This window comes from Tamandua tetradactyla, chromosome 3, assembly GCF_023851605.1.
Source record: "Tamandua tetradactyla isolate mTamTet1 chromosome 3, mTamTet1.pri, whole genome shotgun sequence".
Classification (NCBI taxonomy): domain Eukaryota; kingdom Metazoa; phylum Chordata; class Mammalia; order Pilosa; family Myrmecophagidae; genus Tamandua; species Tamandua tetradactyla.
The window spans coordinates 26,277,537-26,304,562 of NC_135329.1; the positions used below are offsets into that span (position 1 = coordinate 26,277,537).

General features: G+C 36.6%; 1 protein-coding gene across 3 annotated transcripts in view; it reads left to right on the forward strand.

Annotated features, from left to right (window-relative positions):
* The window catches only part of DOCK5 (dedicator of cytokinesis 5), a 241,667-nt gene that overhangs the window by 170,375 nt on the left and 44,266 nt on the right, over positions 1-27,026 (forward strand). For all 3 annotated transcript variants that reach the window (XM_077152826.1, XM_077152828.1, XM_077152827.1), the window contains exons 28-34: positions 7,213-7,311; positions 10,367-10,461; positions 20,766-20,844; positions 23,979-24,079; positions 25,102-25,160; positions 25,515-25,669; positions 26,516-26,601. In XM_077152826.1, coding sequence (XP_077008941.1) covers positions 7,213-7,311; positions 10,367-10,461; positions 20,766-20,844; positions 23,979-24,079; positions 25,102-25,160; positions 25,515-25,669; positions 26,516-26,601 — 674 coding nt within the window. The remainder of the gene's footprint in view (positions 1-7,212; positions 7,312-10,366; positions 10,462-20,765; positions 20,845-23,978; positions 24,080-25,101; positions 25,161-25,514; positions 25,670-26,515; positions 26,602-27,026) is intronic.

A 27,026-nucleotide genomic window follows, 5' to 3' on the forward strand; every position in this document is an offset into this window, starting at 1 on the left:
ATAACATCACATAGTTGCATATTCATCATTTCTTAGTACATTTGCATCGATTTAGAAAAAGAAATAAAAAGACAACAGAATAAGAATTAAAACAATAATAGAAAGAAAAAAAAAAACAAAAAACCTATACCTCACATGCAGCTTCATTCAGTGTTTTAACATAATTGCATTACAATTGGGTAGTATTGTGCTGTCCATTTCTGAGTTTTTATATCCAGTCCCGTTGTACAGTCTGTATCCCTTCAGCTCCAATTATCCCTTCTCTTTTTTTTTTTTTTTTAATTAACGGAAAAAAAGAAATTAACCCAACATTTAGAGATCATACCATTCTACCTATGCAATCATTAATTCTTAACATCATCACATAGATGCATGATCATCATTTCTTAGTACATATGCATTGGTTTAGAAGAACTAGCAACATAACCGAAAAAGATATAGAATGTTAATATAGAGAAAAAAATAAAAGTAATAATAGTAAAATCAAAACAAAACAAAACAAAACAAAAACCTATAGCTCAGATGCAGCTTCATTCAGTGTTTTAACATGATTACTTTACGATTAGGTATTATTGTGCTGTCCATTTTTGAGTTTTTGTATCTAGTCCTGTTACACTGTCTGTATCCCTTCAACTCCAATTGGCCATTATCTTACCCTGTTTCTACCTCCTGCTGGACTCTGTTATCAAGGATATATTCCAAATTTATTCTCGAATGTCTGTTCACATCAGTGGGACCATACAGTATTTGTCCTTTAGTTTTTGGCTAGACTCACTCAGCATAATGTTCTCTAGGTCCATCCATGTTATTACATGTTTCATAAGTTTATCCTGTCTTAAAGCTGCATAGCATTCCATCGTATGTATATACCACAGTTTGTTTAGCCACTCTTCTGTTGATGGAGATTTCGGCTGTTTCCATCTCTTTGCAATTGTAAATAACGCTGCTATAAACGTTGGTGTGCAAATGTCCGTTTGTGTCTTTGCCCTTAAGTCCTTTGAGTATATTCCCAGCAATGGTATTGCTGGGTCGTATGGCAATTCTATATTCAGCTTTTTGAGGAACCGCCAAACTGCCTTCCACAGTGGTTGCACCATTTGACATTCCCACCAACAGTGGATAAGTGTGCCTCTTTCTCCGCATCCTCTCCAGCACTTGTCATTTTCTGTTTTGTTGATAATGGCCATTCTGGTGGGTGTCAGATGATATCTCATTGTGGTTTTGATTTGCATTTCTCTAATGGCCAGGGACATTGAGCATCTCTTCATGTACCTTTTGGCCATTTGTATTTCCTCTTCTGAGAGGTGTCTGTTCAAGTCTTTTTCCCATTTTGTAATTGGGTTGGCTGTCTTTTTGTTGTTGAGATGAACAATCTCTATATAAATTCTGGATACTAGACCTTTATCTGATATATCATTTCCAAATATTGTCTCCCATTGTGAAGGCTGTCTTTCTACTTTCTTGATGAAGTTCTTTGATGCACAAAAGTGTTTAATTTTGAGGAGTTCCCATTTATTTATTTCCTTCTTCAGTGCTCTTGCTTTAGGTTTAAGGTCCATAAAACCGCCTCCAGTTGTAAGATCCATAAGATATCTCCCAACATTTTCCTCTATCTGTTTTATGGTCTTAGACCTAATGTTTAGATCTTTGATCCATTTTGAGTTAACTTTTGTATAGGGTGTGAGATATGGGTCTTCTTTCATTCTTTTGCATATGGATATCCAGTTCTCTAGGCACCATTTATTGAAGAGACTGCTCTGTCCCAGGTGAGTTGGCTTGACTGCCTTATCAAAGATCAAATGTCCATAGATGAGAGGGTCTATATCTGAGCACTCTATTCGATTCCATTGGTCGATATATCTATCTTTATGCCAATACCATGCTGTTTTGACCACTGTGGCTTCATAATATGCCTTAAAGTCAGGCAGCGCGAGACCTCCAGCTTCGTTTTTTCCCCTCAAGATGTTTTTAGCAATTCAGGGTACCCTGTCCTTCCAGATAAATTTGCTTATTGGTTTTTCTATTTCTGAAAAATAAGTTGTTGGGATTTTGATTGGTATTGCATTGAATCTGTAAATCAATTTACGTAGGATTGACATCTTAACTATATTTAGTCTTCCAATCCATGAACACGGTATGCCCTTCCATCTATTTAGGTCTTCTGTGATTTCTTTTAGCAGTTTTTTGTAGTTTTCTTTATATAGGTTTTTTGTCTCTTTAGTTAAATTTATTCCTAGGTATTTTATTCTTTTAGTTGCAATTGTAAATGGGATTCGTTTCTTGATTTCCCCCTCAGCTTGTTCATTACTAGTGTATAGAAATGCTACAGATTTTTGAATGTTGATCTTGTAACCTGCTACTTTGCTGTACTCATTTATTAGCTCTAGTAGTTTTGTTGTGGATTTTTCCGGGTTTTCGACGTATAGTATCATATCGTCTGGAAACAGTGATAGTTTTACTTCTTCCTTTCCAATTTTGATGCCTTGTATTTCTTTTTCTTGTCTAGTTGCTCTGGCTAGAACCTCCAACACAATGTTGAATAATAGTGGTGATAGTGGACATCCTTGTCTTGTTCCTGATCTTAGGGGGAACGTTTTCAATTTTTCCCCATTGAGGATGATATTGGCTGTGGGTTTTTCATATATTCCCTCTATCATTTTAAGGAAGTTCCCTTGTATTCCTATCTTTTGAAGTGTTTTCAACAGGAAAGGATGTTGAATCTTGTCAAATGCCTTCTCTGCATCAATTGAGATGATCATGTGATTTTTCTGCTTTGATTTGTTGATATGGTGCATTACATTAATTGATTTTCTTATGTTGAACCATCCTTGCATACCTGGGATGAATCCTACTTGGTCATGATGTATAATTCTTTTAATGTGTTGTTGGATACGATTTGCTAGAATTTTATTGAGGATTTTTGCATCTGTATTCATTAGAGAGATTGGTCTGTAGTTTTCTTTTTTTGTAATATCTTTGCCTGGTTTTGGTATGAGGGTGATGTTGGCTTCATAGAATGAATTAGGCAGTTTTCCCTCCACTTCGATTTTTTTGAAGAGTTTGAGGAGAATTGGTACTAATTCTTTCTGGAACGTTTGGTAGAATTCACATGTGAAGCCATCTGGTCCTGGACTTTTCTGTTTAGGAAGCTTTTGAATGACTAATTCAATTTCTTTACTTGTGATTGGTTTGTTGAGGTCATCTATGTCTTCTTGAGTCAAAGTTGGTTGTTCATGTCTTTCCAGGAACCCGTCCATTTCATCTAAATTGTTGTTGATGTATATTTTTTATGTGCCAGAAACTGTTTTAACCACTTACATCTCATTTCAACTTCATAGCAGTCCTATGAGATAGTTTCAAGATTATCTCCATTTTTCAAATGAGGAAGCCTGCAAAGAGAGGTTAAAAACCATGCCCAAGGTTCCATAACTACTAGGTCATAGAATTGAGCTTTGGACCCTATAGCCTGGCTTCAGGGTTTATGCATTTGATAACCTGCCCCCCTGTCTCACCGGCCCCAAGCAGCTTACCAAAGTCTATTTCCAACCATGTGTAATAATCATCATGAGAGGAATACTAAGAAATTCTCTTTTCCTCTGCATCATATTTTCACTGATGTTTCATCCTGTTTATGGATTTGTCCCCCTGGTACTGTCCAGCGTATCATTCTTTTTGGTACAAGGTAAAAAAATCATATTTGTTAAGCAACAGGTGATTAGTTATGCTTTCGGAAATGCCATTGTTTCTCCAATCTCTTATTTTCCATCTGATATGTCTAAAGTTATAGTAGAGTTAGAATAAAGTATGAGACTGGGAGTGACCAAGATACGGGGAGTGATAGAAAAGAAAAGTGAAAAAAATATGGAAAAGTTACACATAAGAAGGAATGAAAGTGAGGGAAATATATATGAAGAGAGAGTCACAAAGAGAAGTAAGTGAAAAGAAAACCCAGATGGCTTAATAAAATTTATCTGCATACTTAAGAATAGATAGGTAAATATTAGAGAATCCATTATCAGTTCAGTAAAAGGTAAAAAAGCTTATGATTTTCTCAATAGATGCCAAAATAGTATATGATAAATGTGACATATATTCCAAAATTGGAGTCACCAGGCAACATAATAGTTGATGAAGAGCCTAAGATGTTTAATCTCAACACCATTGTGTGCATTTTTCTTTGATTCATAGCCAGTTTAATAAGATAAGAAATAGATACTAAGTAGGAATATTGTAAGAAGAGAAACAATTATCATTATCATTATTTTTATATAATATGACCAGCATATGACAAGCTTATGTAGGTTGTTGTATTGGTTTGAAAGCTGCCAGAAAGAAATATACCAGAACTGAAACAGCTTTTAGGAAGGGGAATTTAATAGGTTACAAGTTTATAGTTCTAAGACTATAAAAATGTCCAAACTAAGGCATCCAGGAAAAGATACCTTAATTTAAGGAGGGCTGATGCGAGCTGGAAAATCATGTGGCTGGCATCTGCTGGTCCCTTGCTCCTGGGCTCCATCCTTCCAACCTCTGTTCCTATGGTGAGCAGTTCCTCACTTTGCATCTTTATGGCTGGCCTTTCATCTTGGCTTCCCTCGGCTCTCTCCAGCTTTTGTTTTGCTTAACATCTCATAGCAACATCTGCTGGGCTCCAAGCATCTCCAAACATCTGAGTTTCTGTCTCCAGATGTCGGCATCTGTGTCAGCTCTGCTCTGAAGTTTCTGTAGACTCTGTCATTCCTAAGATTTCTCCAAAATATTTCCCTTTTTAAAGACTCTAGTAAACTAATCAAGACCCACCTGGAATGGGTGGAGTCAAGTCTCCATCTTATCAACGGTGACACCCACAAGACTGAATCAGGATTAAAACATGGCTTTCTGGGGTACATAATAGTTTCAAATCATCACAAGAGTTTAACTGAAATTTTAAGAAAATTAATTAACTATTTATTAAACTAGTCAGTTTCAAAGTAAATAAAAACTATTCAATGGCTTTTCCATAGAACAACAGTAATTATTTAGAGATTAGTTTTAAAATTCCATTTAATTTAGTCACAGAAATATGATAATAAAAATAAATACAAGATACAAATAAATAAACAGGCTAATAGAAGTAATAATGGGGAACTTGCCTCCCAGATTTGAAAACATTATATATGCTATAATAATTATACAATGGTGTTGAATTCATGCAATAGGGTACATAGATCAAAGCAACAAAACTGATAGGATTCAAAAGGAGAGTTTTCCATATATGAAAATTTTACTACCTTTCGATAGGAAAACTAAGGATGTTTAATTAACAATTTGGAAAAAAAATGCTTTACTTTTATTTCATCCTATGTCCACAAAATAAATTCCAGATAGAATAAAAGGTTCAATTTAAAAATATTAAATCATAAAGCAGCTAGAACAAAATATGTATGAATATTCATTTGCTCTTAGGATGGAGAAAAGGAATTCATGACTTTAAAAAAATGAAAAGAAACCATAAAGGACAAATATAATAGATTTTACTAAGTTAAAAAAATTAACCCTTCATATGCAAATACAAGTTAAATGGAAAGCACCAAACTGTAAAAATTAGTTACAGCATATATGACAAATAACTAATAGCCTTAATGTACAAAGAGCTATTACAAATCACTAAGAATAGGATATGATTTTACTAAATAAATGGAAAAAGTATGTGAGCAAACAGCAAAATGTGAAGTACAAATGACCAACAAACGTGAGTTTAAGTCAGAAAGGAAGAAATGTAAAGTTAACCAAAAGTGAGATCAAATAAAACTGTCATACCAAGAATCGGCAAGAGCTTGGGTAAACAAATAAACACTGGTAAGAAATATAAACTATGTGATAATTTTGAATTATATATCAAAAGTCTTAGTGCATTAAGTTTACATTTTTATAATTAGAAAAATACATTTTTTTTAAAATGAGAGACTGACACAGAAAGACAGACATACTTTCAAAGCAGGTGCATATTGACAGTATTTCATTGTTTTTAAGTTTAAAAAGACATTGCTTTCATCCCAAGAACAGCTGCATCACTTCTATCAAATTTATTTAAATTTGTGTTTTAGCTGCTAAATCTGTTGGCTCAACGCTTTGAATCTAGGAGAAGTCTATAATCTAGGCATCAGTAAAGCAATGTTTTCTCCCAGAAGACTATGGCTATTCTGGAATTGGCTTCTGGTGATCATTGGCCCTTGGCTTTTCCGTCACACAGCAATGCACATGGCGATGTCTCCTCCATTCACTTTTGGGTTCCATTTCTTTCCAGCATCTGGTGGCTCCCCATGGCTATCTCTCCATCCCACTTTCACTCTGCTTGTGGAGGACTCCAGTAATCCAGTAAAGCCCAACCTGAATCATTTGGGCCACACCTTAATTGAAGTAACCTCTTGATAAGATCTTACTCACAATGGGTCCACACCCACCACCATGTAGACAAAGACCAAGAACATGTCTAAACTGGGATATTCAATTCAGTCCACCGTATATCCCTAGATATTTGCTCTCCGGCCAGATAATTAAATCTATAGTTCAAATCTATGTAGTTTAAGGGAAAGAACATTTACTATGTAATTCCTGACCTATAAAAATAACAACATGGTTATTCATCTAATTATTCTATCCCTTTCCTCAAGCCAGGCTCACAATGCCACTTGTGTAACATACTAGGAATAAAGGGCTCAAGGGTTCTAGAGTTAGAGAAATGACACTCAAGTGTTTAGCCAGAAGCTTTCATTTCCTATCCTTTCCACCACAGCTCCACTGTGTTTTAATACATCTTTTCCCTCCTAAATTCCCCCAAATTCAGTTTTGTTTAACTGATCTAAATATTTCAGACATTTCTTCATGGACTTCTATATTATATATCTGTCTCAACAAGAAGTTGTATCTTAACACATCATTATGTCTTCACTGGTAATCTAATCGAGATCTTAGAGTTAATGTTTCTTTACCTACAGCATTCCAGAAATTGTTGCAGGTAATGGAATGTGTGAAGTCCTCCAGATTCCTGAACTCAAACCTGGAAGGATGGTAGACTGTTAAATAAAAAGAGTAAATCTCATGTCCTTTGGGCTTTTAGAATGTATGTTTCCAGATGGGTAAGGTCCCTGCAGGACTGATTACATGGTGTCCACATCTTGTTTTATTGGTTGGTATCTAAGGAGTCTTCGATTTGTGTTTTCTTCTTTCCAGGGGAGTTTTGTTGCTTGCATGATTGCCATCCTGCGGCAAATGGATGACAGCCACTATAGCCACTACATCAGCACTTTCAAAACCAGACAAGACATCATTGTAAGTTGTCTTCCCTGGGTAAACTTAATCCTCCTTATATTCAGCAAAATATAACTGTCTGCACATCATGAGTCTAAGGTTCTCTTCCCATGTACCTCCAATGCTGTGTGACTGTCCACAATGATTACAAAAACGCAAAGAGTTGGTTCTTACTTTTGCTGTGTAACATTTGAAGATGAATATAATACAAACACCAAATGGTCATCCCCAACTTCCTAAGTTACTTGGATTTCAAGAAAGCCCTTATTTAGAAAAATTGGGGCAGTCTTTTTGCTCTGAGATGGGGATAGTGTCTATGGAGGGACAATACTTCCTCATGCCATGGCAAGGATTTTAGTTGGCAGAGATACGTAAAATCTTCCAAGACATGGTTGATATCGTTTTCATGTCCCTTTCATTTCAATGGAGCAAAATGTGAATTATCTTAACTAGAAAATATTCCTTCTCTTTGTTTTAAATAGGGCATTTTTTTTTCCTCAAAGTTGCTATTAAGCATACAACGAAAGGCAGCCTAAGAGGCTAAATTAAGTCTCTGGTTATTTCTCCAAGAACCTTCCCTTTAGGGAATTATTAGTGACTGTTAAGATGTCCATAAGTGTGTCTTCTTACCTGGAAGAGCAGTGAGATGGACATGGGCTAAATTAGCAAACCAGTGCTGCATCACGCTTGTCTTTACTCTGGATAACTTCTGATCACTTATGGGTATTGCAGCCTTCTTTGTGTTTTAAGTTTTCTACTATATACCTATATTATACTGATGGTACATCCAAGGATATGCATCTCCTCTGCAATCACTCCTCTTTTCCATGAGGTCCATATGATGCACAAATACAAATAAAATTGGGTTGAAAGTCCTATTTTCCTGTTTATTATTATTAGGTGGCCCAAAGCTGGGGTCTCATTGTCATTTTTCCTTCTCTTGCTTCAGATCTGCATGTTAGGACACTCTGGTAAGCAGCATGGGACAGAATCCCATAGCACTAACCACCACATGTGGGTGTGATTGCCTAAAGGAGTGCAAGTGAGTTGGAAGGAGGGGAGAAGTTAGACAGAGACCAAGGTGGAGGGTAGCAATGCTTTCTCCTCTACAGGCAGATGATGTCGTGGATAAGAACAAGGTTATAAAAACACTGTGATCTGGGTTTGAATTCTGGTTACTCTATTTCCTTTTTTGAAATTTCAGCAAGTTAGTCTTGCTAACCCTTAGTTTCCTCATTTGTAGGAAAATACCTGCTTTGAGGGTCAGTGTGAGTACTGATGCATGGACAATGCTTTGCTTCCTACTTGGCGCACAGATAATGCGTATGAATACTAGCTGTTTATAATCATAGGTTTATTATTATCATTGTAATAAAAAAGTTAAATTAATTTACAAGTATTTTTCCCCCAAATTTCTTCTAGGGAACAGGTAGAAAAGAGAAATAAACTAAACTCAAACACTGACAATTTGCCCTTATTATTAAGTGAGAAAAATTGATTGAAGTTTTGCTTGCAGGAGCTATGGTAGGCTCTTCCACAACTGTTATCTAATTAGAAGATTCTTATCCACATGAGGAATCTAAGGCCTGGAGAAAATAAGTAACTTGCTTAGACTTGCAGTTGTCAGTGGCAGAACCACAGTGCCCATGTGTACCTTTTGACTCCCAGCTCACTGCCCTTCCCTTTCTATGACCCTGCCTTCTTACTCGAGAGATATTGATGGGCATGGGCTTTGAGAGTGGTAGATAAAATGAGGGCTGGAATTACCTTTGAACTGACTTTATTTTAATATCTGTTTGTAGTTCATTTAGATTACCAAGAGTTGACTGTCAAATCAAAATGAGAAGCAGATAACTGGCATCTAAATTGAATCCTTGAGCCACACACCATGGACTGTTATTGTTGATTTTAAATGAACAGTGGATAGAATGGAAATATAACAAAATTGATGGACGTGCTTAAAATACACAATGTAAAAATTTTAAACTCTTGAAAATATGTCTATGATTTCAGAATTGGGGATAGATAAGTTTGATACTCCACTGAACCAGGAGAAAGATTCCTTTCACAGACTTCATATCCAGAATTGCTCCCATTCCTTGGCTGGTTGGATCCAAAGGGCAAGATGTTGTTCACTTGCCTAGATTCTCAGGGGAATATCATTAGAAACAGAACCCTGCCCTCCTACCCCTCAAGTATTCAGTTCTTATTGGCACACCATGTAATTCCTAAGGTAGAACTGCTCAGTTTAGTGCCAGGATTTTCATTTCAAGAATCCCAGGGGAAAATGCCTAAATTTAACTAACTAATAAATAAATAGCTCTCAGAAGTTTTTAGGTTGGTTTTTAATCTGATTGTTCTATTTCCGTAAATTGTTTTGTTTACAACCCCTTTTGGACTATAGCAGCTATTTTTCCTACTCTATGCTATGTATACAAACAATATTAATTATTGTAGTCATCATGAACCACTCTTACAGTCTTATTTTAAGATCATTTAGGACATTAGAGCTATATATGATTAAATTCCTTAAATAAGAAGAAACGAGTGTTTCTTGTTTGCTGTACTTTTGTACTGTTTTAACAATAATAAAAGAGAAGTAAACTCAGATTTATTAGAAATTTCCACTTTCTTGCAGTCTGTGGGTGAATTATTTTTAGTGCAGTGGATATATATTCAGAGAACATTTGGCAGCAGGGAACAAAAACAATAAGAGCTCTGAACTCGAGTTCCATAGACCTGAGTACTCAACCCAGCTCTCTTGTTTCTTGGTTTCTATGACCTTCGATGAGTCATTTACTTTTCCTCAGCCTCAGTTTTTTATTTGTAAAGTGTGAATGATTTTTTTTTGGTCTTCATTTTCCTCCTGCAGTCCTATAGCGTAATGAAAATCAAATCAGATGGTAGTTTTGAAAATGCTTTATTATCCTTAAAATCCTTATTATAAGATAAGCTGCTGTTGTGTGACTAAGAAAATCTTATCCTGATATAATGGTCCTCTTGTCCACCTGCTGGAGGAAAGGCTTCTGAATCCTGCCCATTTCTTCTCCAACCATTCCTCCTTTATTCTCTGCAGGATTTCCTCATGGAAACCTTTATCATGTTTAAGGATCTTACTGGAAAGAATATCTATGCCAAAGATTGGATGGTCATGAATATGATGCAGAGCAGGTAAGACCAGCAGGTCATGAGTACGAGGGCAGACCCTGATGCCTCTGACACTAAACACTTAGGTCTGTTAGCTAACCTAGTGACCTTTGCAAAGTGATATTACTTGTGATAAATATTGCCTCAGGTTAGTCAACTGTAAAGTAAGGATCTTCCCCCTGCCAGGATCCTAATTTATGTGCCCATGATATTGGTTTCGCCTGGGCTGCTATTGTTACTCCAACTTAGACTCTGTACTTCTTCTCCCTAGTCTAGTCTCTTCGTCACTCTCATATAAAGTGTCCTTAACATCAATGCTACATTGACTCTATCAGTGGCTCCGCATGGCTTCCTCCATACTGACGTTCTGTAGCCTGGTGCTACCCTGCTTATCTAGCCTTATCTTCCACTGTTTCCTTATATATGCAGCCTGTGCTCTCACAGGAAAGACCCATTCCTAGTCCTGAGCATGCCCTGTGCTTTTCTTTGTTCGGCTTCTTCCACTTGGAAGAGTCTTCCCTGCAGTCTCTGGCTAGAGCAGTCTCTTTAAGGCCATTCTCAAATGCCAGCTCCAAAGGGAAACCTTCTAACTTCTGGATGTCATCTTTTTCTGCCATTGATACTTCATAACCCTTTATTTATATATTAATTTTTATTTTATTTTAATTAATTAATTAATTTATTTATTTATTTATTTTGCATGGGCAGGCACTGGGAAACGAACCCAGGTCTCTGGCATGGCAGAGGAGAACTCTGCCTGCTGAGCCACCATGGCCCACCCTATATTAACATTTTAATTAGAGAAGTTGTGGGCTTAGAAAACAATTATAAAGTTGGGGGGTGGGCAAGATGGTGGCATAGTGAGGTATAGAATTTAATTTGTCCTCCAGGGCAGCTATTAAATACCCAGGAACTGTATGGAACAACTGTTGGGGGGATATCAGTGACTGGACACACATAATATACCAGTCTGGAATGGGTGGAACAAAGGATATCCCACACAGAACTCTCATTCGATAGAATGATCCACACAGAATTCTCACTAGATTCTCAGGTTCCTGCACTGCCCCAGTCAAGGGCGAAATTAAGGCATGTCTGAGAGACAAATCAACTAGTCAGATGAATGGGGATAATTTCCTAAATGATGTATCTTCCCCAAGAAAAGAGGGGCAGAGCCAAGCTCAAGTGGTTGCCCTCCTTCAGGGCATTCAGAACCCAGGGGCTGGAAAACACAAGCAGCCTAAGCCCACCTTCTCCTGCAACCTCGGTGTCAACCACCATTGTCAGGAAGAGGCTGCTGAGAATAAAGGCAGTGCATCGCTTTACTATGGTAGGAAGCTCTGGGCTGACAAGTGCCACATGCTGGGCAGAATAGGAAAAGTACAGAGTCTAGAGGCTTCATAGGGAAGTCTGACAACCACTGGGTCTCACCCTCAGGGAAACTTGAAACTGGTTATACCCTCCTCCTGAAATGTGGGCCTGTCTGGTCTGAGAAAATCTGACTGACTCCTCAGGTATGATAGATCCTCCTCAAAAAAAGTTCCATGTAGGCAGGGCAAGAACCAGAAAAACAAGAGCTGAAAAATTCTGGCCAGTTAAACAGAAATTATTTGAGAGGTCTAGAATAACTTGAACTAAATGCCAAAGAACAGATAGAGAACAAAGCCAACCAACAAGAAAACCTCCCTGAAGAGTGAAAACGACCTCCAGAATAAATTAATTAAGGAAATCAAATGCCTAGACACCAGCAAAAATGATGAGTCATACTAGGACAATTGAAGATATGGCCCAGTCCACGGAACAAACCAACATTTCAAATGGGATACAGAAGCTGAAACAACTAATTAAAGATATTCAATCAGGCAAACAAAATCACATCAAAAATCAAATCCATGAGTTGAGGGAAGATATGCCAAAATAGATGAAGGAAATAAACAAGACACTGGGAAATTATAAAGAACTCAAAAGCATGAAAAAACAAATGGTAGAACTTAGGGGAATGAAAGACACAATAGAAGAGATGGAAAAACAATGGAGACCTGCAACAATAGATTTGAAGAGGCAGAAGAAAAGATTAGTGAACTAGAGGACTGAACATCTGAAATCCTACACAAGAAGAATAGCTAGGGGAAAAAATGGAAAAATATGAGCAGGTCTCAGGGGGTTGAATGACACCATGAAGTGCACAAGTATACATGTTATGGGTGTCCCAGGAGAAAAAAAAGGAAAAGGAGCAGAAGACTAATGTAAGAAATAATTGCTGAAAATTTCACATTTCTTACGAAAGACAAACTTATAGATCCAGGAAGTACAGTGTATCACAAATAGAATAGTTCCAAATAGCCCTACTCCAAGATAATTATTAATGAAATTATCGACTGTCAAAGACAAAGAATTATGAAAGGCGCAACAGACAAGCAATCCATCACATACAAAGGAATCTTGATAAGACTAAGTACAGATTTCTCAGCAGAAACGATGGAGGCAAAAAGGCAGTAGTGTGATATATTTAAGATTCTGAAAGAGAAAAACTGCCAAATAAGAATTCTATGCCCAGCAAAACTGTCCCTCAAAAACTAGGTGGAGTTTAAAATATTTTCAGACAAATACTCACTGATGATGTTGCAACCAAGAGACCAGTTCTACAAAAAATACTAACGGAAGCACTACAGGCAGATAGGAAGACAGGAGAGATTGGTCTAGAGAAGAATGCAGAAATGAAGACTATCAGTAACCATAAAAAAGAGGGAAAAAAAGATATATATATAAAATTTAAAAAACAAAGTGGTAGAAGAAAGTACTGCTTTTACAGTAATAACATTAAATGTTCTGGATTAAACTCCTGAATCAAAAGACATAGACTGGCAGATTGGATAAAAAATCAGAACCCATCTATATGCTGTCTACAAGAGATTCAGTTTAGACCAACACAAAAATAGGTTAAAAGTGGAAGCTTGGAAAGAGACATTTCACACAAACAACAAACAGAAAAGAGTGGGGGTAGTAGCTATACTGTCTGACAAATTAGACTTCAAATGTAAAACGAAAGAGACAAAGAAGGAGACTATGTATTAATAAAAGGAATAATTTGTCAAGAAGAAATAATCAAATATTTATGCACTGAGCCAAAGTGCCCCCAAAACACATGAGACAAGCACTGACAACACTGAAGAGAGAAGTAGACACCTCTACAATAATAGTTGGAGACTTCAATTTACTGCTCACATCAATGGAAAGAACATCTAGACAGAGGATCAATAAGGAAACAGATTTTGAATAACACAATAAATAAACTAAATTTAACAGACATTTATAGAACATTACACCCCACAACAGCAGGGTACACATTTTTCTCAGGTGCTCATGGATCATTCTCAAGGATAGACCATATGCTGGGTCACAAAGCAAGTCTCAATAAATTTAAAAAGATTGAAATTATACAAAACACTTTCTTAGCTCATAATGAAATGAAGTTGGAAATCAATAACAGGCAAAGGGCCAGAAAATTCACAAATATATGGAGGCTAAACAACACACTCAAACAACCCGTGGGTCAAGAAAGAAATTATACGAGAAATCAGCAAATATCTTGAGGCAAATGAAAATGAAAAGACAACATATCAAAATTTATGGGATTCAGCAAAGGCAGTGCTGAGAGGGAAATTTATTGCCCTAAATGCCTATATTAAAAAATAAAAGGGCGGGCCGCGGTGGCTCAGCGGGCAAAGTGCTTGCCTGCTATGCCGGAGGACCTCGGTTCGATTCCCGGCCCCAGCCCATGTAACAAAAACGGAGAAACAGAATACAATAAAAACAAGAAAATGTTTAAAAATGTTTCCCTTTCTTCCTTCCTTCCTTCCTTCCTTCTATCCTTCCTTCCTTCTCTCTGTCTTTCCTTTAAAAAAAAAAAAAAATAAAAATAAAAAATAAAATAAAATAAAATAAAAAAGAGTAAAAATCTAGGAATTAACTATTCACCTGGAAAAATTAGAGAAAACAGCAAACTAACCCTAAAGCAAACAGCAGGAAAGAAATAACAAATATTAGGGCAGAAATAAATGAAATTGAGAATTTGAAAACAATCGAGAAAATCAATAAAACCAGATGTTTGTTCTTTAGAAAATCAATAAAATCAATGGACCCTTAGCTAGACTGACAAAAAAAAAAGAGAGAGAGAGAAAGAGTGTGTGCAAATAAATAAAATCAGAAATGGAAGAGGAGACAAAGCCACTGACCCACAGAACTAAAAAAGATAATGAGAGGATACTATGAGCAACTTTGTGCTAATAAAGTATACAACATAGATGAAATGGACAACTTCTGAGAAAAGCATCAACGACCAACATTGAATCGAAAAGGAATAGATGACCTCAGCAGACCAATTACCAATTTAAAGGGATTAAATTCATCATCAAGAAGTAGCCTGTATTAGTTTGCAAGCTGCTGGAATGCAATATACCAGAAGTGTAATAGCTTTTGAAAATGGAATTTAATAAGTTACAAGTGTGCAGTTTTAATGAAGTGAAAGGGTCCAAATTAAGCATCCAACGAAAGATACAGTAATTTAAGGGAGGCCAATATGGGTCAGGAACACCTCTGTCAGGTGGGTAGTCATGTGGCTGGCATCTGCTGGTCCATGCTCCTGGGCTCCTTCCCTCTGTTCCTGTCGGGGGGCTCTTCACTTTGCTTCTCCAGGGCTGACCTTCATCTCTTTTCTTCCCTTGGCTCTCTGCAGGTTCTTAGCATCTCATGGCAGTGTTTGCTGGGCTCCAGGCATCTCCCAACATCTGTGTCTCTGTTCTCCAACTTTTGGCATCTGTTTTAGCTCTGCTCTGAAGTTTTTGTCAGCTCTAGGGCTTCTGTCATTTCTGCTGGCTCTGTTAAATGTTTCCTCTTTTGAAGGATCCCAGTGAACTAATCAAGACATCTGAAATAGATGGGGTCACATCTCCACCAATCAAAAGGTCACACCCACAATTGGGTGCATCACATCTCTGTGGAGATAATCTAATCTAAGTTTCTAACATACAGTGTTGAAGCAGGATTAAAAGAAGTAAGGCTGAATCAGGGTTAACACCTGGCTTTTCAGAAGTACACAATACTTTCAAACAGGCAGACTCCCAAAAGAGAAAAGTCTAGGACCAGATTGCTTCACAGTGAATTCTACCAAGTATTCAAGAAAAAATTAGCCCAGTCCTGCCGAAACTGTTAAAATATTTGAAGAGGAGGGAAAGCTACCTAACTCATTCTGTGAAGCCAACATCACCTTAATACCAAAACCAGACAAAGATACTATAAGACAAGAAAATTACAGACCAATCTCTTAATCTAAAATTCTCAACAAAATGCTTGCAAATTGAATCCAATAGCACATAAAAGAATTATCCACAATGACCAAGTGGGATTTATTCTGAGTATGCAAGGTGATTGAACACAAGAAAATTAATTAATGTAATACACCATATTAGTAAATCAAAGCAAAAAAACAAGACAATCTCAATTGATGTAGAAAAAACATTTGACAAAATTCAACATCCTTTCTTGATGAAAGCACTTCAGTGGATAGAAATAGAAGGGAATTTCCTCAGCATGATAAAGAGAATATATTAAAAGCCTACTGCTAACATCATACTCAATGGGAAAATATTGAAAGGTTTTCCTTTCAGATCAAGAACAAAGCGGGGATGCTCACTGTCACCATTGTTAATTAACATTTTGGTGGAAGCTCTACCCAGAGCAATTAGATAAGAAAAAGAAACAAAAGGCATCCAAATTGGAAAGGAAGAAATAAAACTCCCCTGTTCATTGATACTATAAGTTGAAAACCCAAAAAATCAATAGCAAGGCTACTACAGCTAATAATTGAATACAGCAAAGTGACAGGCACAAGATCAACACCCAAAAATCAGTAGTGTTTCTATACACTAGTAATGAGCAATCCGTGGAGGAAATCAAGAAAAAAATTCTTTTTTGTGTGTGTGTACTTCTGAAAAATATTTGATTCTTTTGGTTGCCAAAAGAATCAAATATTTAAGAATAAACGTAACCAAGGCCAAAGAAGACCTATACACATAAAACTTCAAGAAATTGCTAAAAAGGATCATGGAAGACCTAAATAAATGGAAGGGCGTCCTGTGTTCATAGACTGGAAGAATAGATACAGTTGTTAATTCTACCCAAATTGATTTATACATTTGATGCAATACCAATTAAAATCCCAGCAACTTACTTTGCAGAAATGGAAAATCCAATAACCAAATTTTTTTGGAAGGGCAGGGTGCCCTGAATAACTAAAAATATCTTGAGAAAGAAAAAATGAAGTGGGAAGTCTCACAATATCTGACTTTAAAGCATATAGTACTCAAAACAGCATGGCACTGTCATAAAGATCGATATGCTGACCGATGGAATTGGATTGAGTCTTCAGAAATAGGCCCTGTCATCTATGAACAGTTGTTCTTTGTTAAGACAGTCAAGCCAACCCAACTGGGACGGAACAGCCTCTTCAATAAACTGTGTTTGAAAAACTGGATCTCCATGTGCAAAAGAATGAAAGAGGACTCAGATCTCACACCCTATGCAAAAATTAACTCAAAAATGGATCAAAGACCTAAAATGAATTTAAGACCATAAAACTTTTAGAAGAAAATGTAGAGAAGTATCTTATAAATCTCACAGCAGGTGGTGGTTTCCTAGACCTTATCCCAAAAGCACAAACAATGAAAAAGGAAATAGATGAATAGGATCCTCTCAGAATTAAACACTTTTGTGCATCAAAGAATTTTGTCACGAAAGTAAAAATGCAGCCTACACAATAGGGGACAATATTTGGAAACCGCCTATGAGATAAAGGTTTAATATCCAGAATAAACAAAGAGATTGTACAACTTAACATCAAAAAGACAAACAACCCAATTAAAAAAATGAACAGAAGACATGAGCATACCCTTTTCAGAAGAGGAAATACAAGTGTCTAAAAAGCTTATTAAATGATGCTCAACTTCACTGGCTATTAGGGAAATGCAAATCAAAGTTATAATGAGATATCATCTGTCACCCACTAGAATGTCCATTATCAAATAAACAGAAACGACAAATGCTAGAGAGGATGTGGGGAAAGAGACACATTTATTCACTGTTGGTGGGAATGTATCCTGGTGCAGCTGCTCTCGAAGGTAGTTTGGACTACCAGGTAGAAAAGAAGTTCCTCAGGAAGCTTTGTATGGAATGCCATATGATTTTGCAATCCCGTTGCTAGGAATATATTAAGAGGAACTGAAGACAGGGACACAAATGTATATTTGCTCACTGGTGTTTGAAGCAGCATTATTTACGATTGCCAAGAGATGGAAACATCCCAAGTGTCCATCAACAAATGAGTGGGTAAACAAGCTATGGTATATACATACGATGGAACATTATGCAGCTGTAAGACCAAATAAAGTCATGAAGCATGTGACAGTGTGGATGAACCTTGAGGACATTAAGCTGATTGAAATTAGCCAGAAACAAATGGACAAATAATGTATGGTCTCATTAATATGAGCTAACATGAATGAATGAACTTTGAGAGTTAAAGTTAAGAACACATTATCAGGAGATAGAAAGAGGGTAGAAACTAGGTATTTCATGCTAAAGGGGCACAGAATGTACAACAGGGCTGATTGTAAAGATCCAGACTGGGTTAGCACAATACTGTCTGATGATAGCACAATAATACAAATATGCTGAATGAATGAAGCTTTATATGAGTATGGTTGAGGGAGGAGAGCTGGGGGCATGTGTGACACCAGAAGGAAAGCTAGACGATAAAGACTGAGATGGTGTAACTTAGGAAAGCCAAGAGTAGACAGTGATAGTGATTAAATGTACAAATAGAAGAATGTTTTTGCATGAGGGAGTATAAATGAATGTCAGAATTGCAAGATGTTGAAATGGGATGGTATTCAGGAAAAAATACAATCAATGCAAGCTAGAGTCTGTAGTTAACAGTAGCATTGGAATGTGCTTCCATTGAATGTAACAGAGGCAATATGCCCACAAATGTCAGTGAGCAGGGGATATGAGGGACAGGAACGGGATTCTTTGTGGAAGAAAAGGAAATATCTTGTATAGATTGTGGTCACAGGCATGGCTATCTGATCTATATCCGGAACCATTTATTTTTTACTTAGGCTGGATTCTATGGTGTGCGAATAAACTGTTTAAAAAGAAAAAAAAAAGCATGCAAAAAATAGAGGATTCCCGTATACCACCCCATCCCCAACACCTTGCATTGGTGGAACATTTGTTGCCATTGATGGTAGCATTTTTTAAATAATTGCAGTATTTTTTTAACAGTAGGTAACTTTGTTACAGTTGATGAAAATTACTAAAATTGTATTATTATCTTATCTAGCAGTCTTATTAGTGATCGTTCATTTAATCATTATGTTCAGGGGTTTTAAACCTGTTCCACCCACTTAAAAATTACCCATTAATATTTCATCTAATAATTTTGGCAGCCACTGATGACCATTGAGACTACAAACTGACAATATTTTAATGTTTCCATTCATTTTGGATTAATTAACTTGAAATTTTCTATAAATGAAAACTTCTCTTTATTTACTATTGGTTTGTACTGAATACAGTTCACTGAGACCTCAAAGGTAATCATTTTTCCTTGGTTTTTATATTTATATTTCAGTTTTTGTATTCCTTTCTGAATACCCTATTTTGTTTTTTCCTGTGGTTTATCTTATTGGAAATGGTCATTACATTACTGTGGTTTGAAGTCACTTAAAATATTTTATATTTTAATAAAGCTGTGAATTGAATTTAAAATTAAAATCAAATTTTTATCTGTCATCCATAATTTATATTAGGTATGTTTTTCCCATATTCCGCCTATTAATAGCACTTTGTATTAGTATCATACCTTTGTTATAATTCAGGAAAAAATGTGCTACCATTACCACCTTCCATTTCTAAACCTTTACCATGAACCTACATAGAAGTTCTGTACAAGTTAAGCATGAACTCTCCATCCTCTAACCCCATTCATACCCTTAGTAACCTATTTATAGATTCTATATTCTACATTCTAACTTTACATATTGTAATTAGTTCATAACTGTGTAGTCATACAATATTTGTCCTTTGGCACCTGGCTTATTTCATTCAGCATAATGTCCTCAAGGTTCATCTACATTGTTGCATGTATCATGACTACATTCCTTTTTAGGGCTGAATAGTATTTCACTGAATGTATATACCACATTTTGCTTATCCATTCATCAATTGATGGAAACTTGGCTTCCATCTTTTGGCATTTGTGAATAATGCTACTATGAACAGCAGTGTGCAAATATCTGTTAAGGCTCTACTTTCAGTCCTTCTAGGCACATACCTATTAGCATGATTACCGTATCGTATTTTAAAGCTAATTTTACATTTAGCTTCCTGAGGAACTGACAAACTGTCTTCCACAATGACTGTACCATTTACATTTCCCTAAGCAATGAATAAGTGTTCATATTTCTCCACATCCTTTCCAACACTTCTAGTTTTCCATTTCTTTAATGATAGGTGTGAAATGATATCTCATTGTGGTTTTGATTTGTGTTTCCCTAATTGCTAGTGATGTTGAGAATATTTTCATGTGCTTTTGAGCTGTTACATTTTCTCTTTGGGCAAATGTCTCATAATCCTTTGAAGCCCTTTCATAGAATTTTCTATATTCTATGTTGGGTCATGGTTAGATTTATAGGTTGTGAATTCCTCCTACAAGATTGTGAATTTCTTAAAATTAGGAACCATGTCTTTCAATGTAGCACTTAATCTAAAGTCTTACAGTTGCTGGCCCACAACAAATTCTTTTGAATAGAAGTGAAAGGAATTGAACAAATGTCTTATTAAAAGAGCTTTAAAACTTTTAAATAGCTGAATAAAGTGAGTTATTATAATACTGTTAACTCTGCATTGTCCTGATACCTAGTTAGAGAAACTCAGCTATATGCGAATTGAAGAAAAAATTGCATCTGGAACCCTAGACTTTAAAAAAGAAACATCATAGTACTAAGTTCCCTGGTCTGAGATTCAGGAAGTTTGGTTTTATAGTTGTAGCTCTATCCCTGCATGGCTAGATTGGGATACAGTCTTTAGTGGCTCTTCTAGTCAATTCTAGAAGTTGAACTTCAGTTACCTCATCTGCAGGGTGGTCTGGAAGGTCCTAACGATCTAATGTTTCCCAATCCAGGTTTCACTCTGTTTCGTTTTCAATATAGAGAGGAAGATGTTTCACAGAGCACAAAATTGCCTTCTCTATAGGTGTTTTCTTCCTCTAGGGTTTTTCTCCGTGCTATAAACCAGTTTGCTGAAGTTCTCACAAGATTCTTCATGGATCAGGCAAGCTTTGAACTTCAGGTAAGCATGTGATTCACCTTAGGAGTTCCTTGAGTTCTCAACACTCTGGAAAACATCACTTCAGATTTCCTCATTTTCAAATGAAAGGAGTTTTTGCATTTTTTTCCCCTCATTTCCTAGCACCTATTCTTGTCACTCTGTCTTCTGAACACAATAAAGTATATATATTTTTTCTATAGAAGTCATACACATTAGTTGTGGAAAATATAGCTAAACATAAAGAAGAAAATTTGAATTACCACTAATCCTACCCTCCACGATTGTTTTACTCCTTTCTATACACATCTTGTATTATTCCTTTATAAATACACGCAAATACACATACTCACATATACTTGCCAATAGACATGCATTGGCACTCCTACCTACAGATGGATTAAGTTCTAAAAAACGATTCATTTACACATTTGTGTGAAAGTCCAAGCTGATAGTCAAACACATGTCCATTGACTCCACTTCTATTCACCCAGCACATCTTAGCATGTTATATGTCTGGACTGTCATAGGCTCTGGTAAAAATAGGTAGGGCTCCTGCTTAATGAAGCATATGTTCCAGACTATACTGTGTAGGAGATCCTTTTTTTATTTTATTTTATTTCTTATTATGAAAAACAACGTATATACAAAAAAGCAATAAATTTCAAAGCATACTGCAACAATTAGTTACAGAACAGATTTCAGACTTTGGTTTGGGTTACAGTTCCACAATTTTAGTTTTTTCCTTCTGGCTGCTTCTGGACACTGGAGACTAAAAGAAATATCAATATAATGATTTAGCAGTCACACTCATGTGTTAAATCCTATCTGCTCTGTTATGACTCCACCTTCTCTTTGAGCTTTCTCCCAATCTTTAGGGTTCTTTGGACTATGTCCACTCTAACTTTTTCATGTTAGGAAGGGCTGATGATAATATGGGATGGGGGATGGAATAAGTTGATGTTCTGGAGAGGCTGGTCCCTCTGGGTTTTAGGACTTATCTGGCCTAGGAAACATCTGGAGATTGTAGGTTTTTGGAAAGTAATCATAGTGCATGGAACCTTTGTTCAATCTCATATAAAACCCTAGATAATCTTTAGGGTTGCAGGGATGGTTTTGATTGGGGTTTTGCAAACCATGATAAATAGCGATTATCTAGCTGACGCGTGCCTATGAGTAGCCTCCAGAGTAGCCTCTTGACTCTATTTTAACTCTCTGAGCCACTGAGACCTTACGTATTACAATTCTGTTTTCCTCTTTTTGATCGGAAAGGCATTGTCCATCCTAGAGTGCCAGGGCTAGGCTCATCCCCGGGAGTCACATCCCACATTGCCAGGGAGACTTAAACCCCTGGATGTTGTGTCACATGTTGGGGAGGGTAACATTTTACTTCCAGAGCTGGGTATAGAGAGTGACACTCCACATCTGAGCAACAAAATAGGTCCTCTGGCAGTAACTCTTAGGCATTACTATAGGTAGGCTAAGCGTCTCTGCTACATAAATAAGCTTTATAAGAGCAAGCCTCAAAATCAAGGACTTTGGCTATTGATTTGGGAGTTCCTAATATTTGACACAATGTCTGGGGTTTTCCCAGTCGTAAAATTTAATAGTTTCATATTTTTTCTCCCATCCCTCAAGGTACTTTGCCAGTACTTTTTAATTATCTGCTCAACATACTCTGCAATGTATTACATTAAGCTGTCAGAATTACAAGCCCTCATTCCTGTTCTGGGCTCCCTGTGTTTGGGTTATTTAAATTTCTGTCCAGGCTGACTGAATTAGACTGTGTGCCACAGAAAATTTAGGTTTTGGACAAAATAAAATTCTCTTCATTTGGTCTCACAGAGTAGGTGAAGTTCTAAAGTGCAGATAATGTTCTCCTTACCCCTGAATTCTGACTTACCTTAGCCCCAACCCAACTGGCTTCATTCTTATCTCTAATTGAAGCCTGATCTTTTTAAGCCTAAATTTTTTAAGCCTAACTTTTTAAGCCTAAGTTAAAGCCTAACTTTCTTTAACAGTTTTTGTGTGTGGCAATGCTGACCTTCAGAACTGCAGAACTCCTACTCTGAGTCTTAGGTGACAAACAGGTACCCAAAGGTCCAGGAAACTATAAGGTTATACATATTTAGCACAGTCACTCAAAATCTAGAAATAACAATTACAGCTCCAGACTAAATGTGACTGCTATAAGAGCTCACACTCTAGGCCCCAGTTTTCTCATAACTATTTTCTAAATGAGAATATATAATATTTGCTCTTTTATTTCTGGCTTATTTTGCATCACATAATGTCCCACTGGTTCACTCACAAGTTGCATGCCTCACGGATTTGTTCCTTTCTGTAGCAGCACAATATTTGACCATATATACACATATATATACACTACAATTTGCCATTCTACTTTTCAGTCAGTGTGTCCTTCAGCCACCTCCATCCATTGGGCATCATTCTAATAGATCTTTTTTTTTGCTGTGATGTGCCTTTGTAAGTATCTGTGGAAGTTTTAAAAGTGGAGAGTCATGAACAGAGGAGACCAAATAGAATCCACCTGTGCAGTTCTTTAATAACATATTAATATGCTTTATTTTTTAACTTTCAGTGATCCCTTAACTATTTTCACAACATTTTTAACGGCTGAATACAAGTCTATTATATGGCTTGTCCATGATTTATTTAACCAGATTGTTCCTATGAACCTTTAGGTTGTTTTATTTTCTGTTATGTTGAATAACATAATTTCATGATGACCTTCTTTGTTTAAAATATGTTCAAATACCCATGATTATTTTGTTAGGACGAAGTACTAAAACTACTTACTAGCTTAAACGTCTGCCAAAATTTGGGGCTCGATACGTATTGCCAAACTACCCACCAGAAAGCCTGTTCCAATGCACACTCTTGCCAGCAGATTTCCTTTATCCCAGGAGTAAAAACAAATATAGTAGTTTGGATGTGACTCTTATTAAACTAATATGAATCTTAAGTCCCCAAATTCTCAGGGCTTAATAATTGAAACATAAAAAAGAAAAAGAAGTCTTAAGGATTTTTTTTTTTAATAATCCCTGACTCGTTACTTTCTACCAGATGACACTGTTTTGCTATGACTCTTTTTAATGGTATTTTCCATTTCATTTCACCCGCACAATTTTGAACAGCTTTGGAACAATTACTTCCATTTGGCAGTAGCATTTCTTACCCATGAGTCCCTTCAGCTTGAAACCTTCTCACAAGCCAAGCGCAACAAAATTGTGAAAAAGTAAGTATGCTCTTAAACTTGTCTAAGATTGTGAAATGTGATTTTTTTTGTTTATATTCAGAACAACATTTTTGGTAACACAGACATTACTGTTCAGTGACTATGTAGCCAGTGAGGTAGGTCTTAAAATAATCGTCTACCGTTCGGTTATCCCGGTTCACATCTCCTTTCTTTAACCTCCATTCATTTTCCCATCCATCACCCCACTCTTTAAAAGATTCTACACTTGGAGAGGCACTTGGGCTAGCCAGCACTCCAGTTCCCAAAAGTGATTCTCCATATGCAGGCATCTTGTCCAAATCGCAGGCATCATGGCCTCTTTTCCACTCTTGCTTCACAGAGCAGGTTTTGTAGACCATTTTTTATCACTTTCCTCCCCCACCATGAAATTTTAATACCACAGATGCCTTGCATCTCTGCTTATGTACTCTGTGTGTGTCTATGCTTTATGCATAAAAAAGAGTGAGCTTTTTCCATCCTCAAGGGTCATTTTCACCCCTTGAGGAGATCACCACAATCAACAGTGCACTTCCCGATGTGACCAATTTGAAGAAACAGTGGTCCGCTATGGATTACCCTAACCTAAGTATATAAAACCAGTATATTTGTTATAAAGCAGGTATGTTGCTATATATCATAGCTCCTTCATCTTTCTTTCCGTTAGTTTTTGTGTTTTTTTGTCACTGTTATTTATTTGCTTAACAGACATGAGAAGTGTTTCTCACTCTTCTCCCTTTGATAGATTTGTTCATCTCATCTTCTCGCTTACTTTTCAAAATTTGTATTTGGCCCCCTTGCTTGCAGTTCAAGTTCCCTCTGCTCTGTGTGCCCCACTCCTGTTTTGGTACTTGTTTGGGTAATAACCTCACCTCTTACAGTGACCCTGCCTCAATACCTGAAGTCATTTATAAGCCTTAAATATGATCTGGAGGACTACAGGCTTTTTTATTCCTCTCATCATTTTGACATGTGTACTGGTTTCTGCTGCATATCTTTCTCTTGGTTTATGATCTTCTTCCTAGATATGGGGACATGAGAAAGGAAATCGGCTTTAGAATCCGGGACATGTGGTATAACCTGGGTGAGTGTATACCCTTTAATAGGCCCAAGCACAGCTCCTATGTAATAAATCTCCCACAATGAATTCTTTTTTATTCAAATAACCCTGGTCTTTATTTCTCTAAATATCTGAAGTGAAAAATAAATACTTCTAAAATGGATTTGTGGGTTTCACACCCTCTTCTCAACTGGGAATTTGTAACGAATCATCTCTTATTATGGCTTCCACATACCATCAAAATACAATATTTTGTCACTCACTTTTGAATTAGCACACATGAACTTTTTCTTTTCTTATGGGCCCTGTGGAGGAAGATTGAAATGCTTTATCTACAGTGAAGTTGTTTTTTAATGTCATCATTTACTTTCGTTTCAGGTCCCCACAAAATCAAATTCATTCCTTCGATGGTGGGTCCTATTCTAGAGGTTACTCTGACCCCGGAAGTAGAGCTCCGCAAAGCTACAATCCCCATTTTCTTTGATATGATGCAGTGTGAGTTCAATTTCAGTGGAAATGGCAATTTTCACATGGTAAGGAATGGCAAACCCTAAAATCTGATGACTGCCGTCTCTGGTCAATTTTTACTTATCTTCTTTTTAATATCAAAAGACAGTAGCTTTGAATAATACCAGTCAAAAGATGACCTAAAGCCTCATTTTACATTTCATTTTGTAAAGCAATTATAGATATAATCAGATATTCAGCCCAAGAACTGGAAGCAATCTTTTTTCTACCTGTCTTTCCTAAACCAAAATTCTATCTCTGGATAATTATGAGCTGACTTCATGCATTTTAATCCCATCTGTTGCAATATAGCTGGCAGAGTAATGCAGTGGATGAATTAAAATCCTATCTGTTATACTACAGCTGAGAGAATGATGCAAACAGTTTGAGGCCTAATCCGTTACTGTCTAGCTTTGAGGGCTCAATTTGCCTGATACGTCTTCTCCATGCCTGTTTCCTCATCTACAAAGTACATTACTATTGAAAAGAAGATATTGCAGATATGAAGCTCTGCAATGCAATCTCATTGCCAAGATTTAGACAAGACACTAAGATAAAATGGAAAATTAGAATCATTGTTATTTTATGTGCACAGTTGTATGATAAACAAAATAGAAATAGTGTTTCTGATGTATGTATTTTTTTTTACCTACAAATGTAAGGCAAAGAACAGAGTAACATAAGACTGGTTTGGAAAGTCTTGATAGCCTTCATGCACTATTATGAATGATGATGATTTCACCCTATATTGGTTGGAAAGTTTCATAATTGAATAGAGGGGTGTGGGTCAAACCAAGAAATATTGGGTAGGTATCTGTGTCCTTTTCTAAGGATAATAGCATTTGTTTCTGAAATTCTTACTCTGCTTTCAGTTTGAGAATGAACTGATCACAAAGCTGGACCAAGAGGTAGAAGGGGGCAGGGGAGATGAGCAATACAAAGTACTACTGGAAAAACTGTGAGTATTTCAGGAACAAAACCTCAAGCTGATCATATCATTCAGTAGTGGAGAAATTGGGGCCTCTGCTGCATTTACACAGAAATCCCAAAGTCTCAGAAGTCGCTGGGGTCCCAACCACAAACGGTCCTTGGCAGGATTGTTGGAGTTTACACCATGCACTGTTGACATTTGTTTATCAGATGTGACTCAAATGTCCATGGTTTCCTGGCAGCCTGGCCCTAGAGAACAGAGCACATGGAGCAGAGGAGATGTACAGAGCAGTGGCACTTTGCCCAATGTTTCAATTTCCTAACTTCAACAAAAGTGCTAACACCTCTTATTATGGCTTTCCAGCAGCACTTTAAAGGAAAAGGAAAAAAATATTTCAAGGTCCTCTTTACATTCAAAGAAACTTACTACCCTGTAAAGAACCTCTAACAACC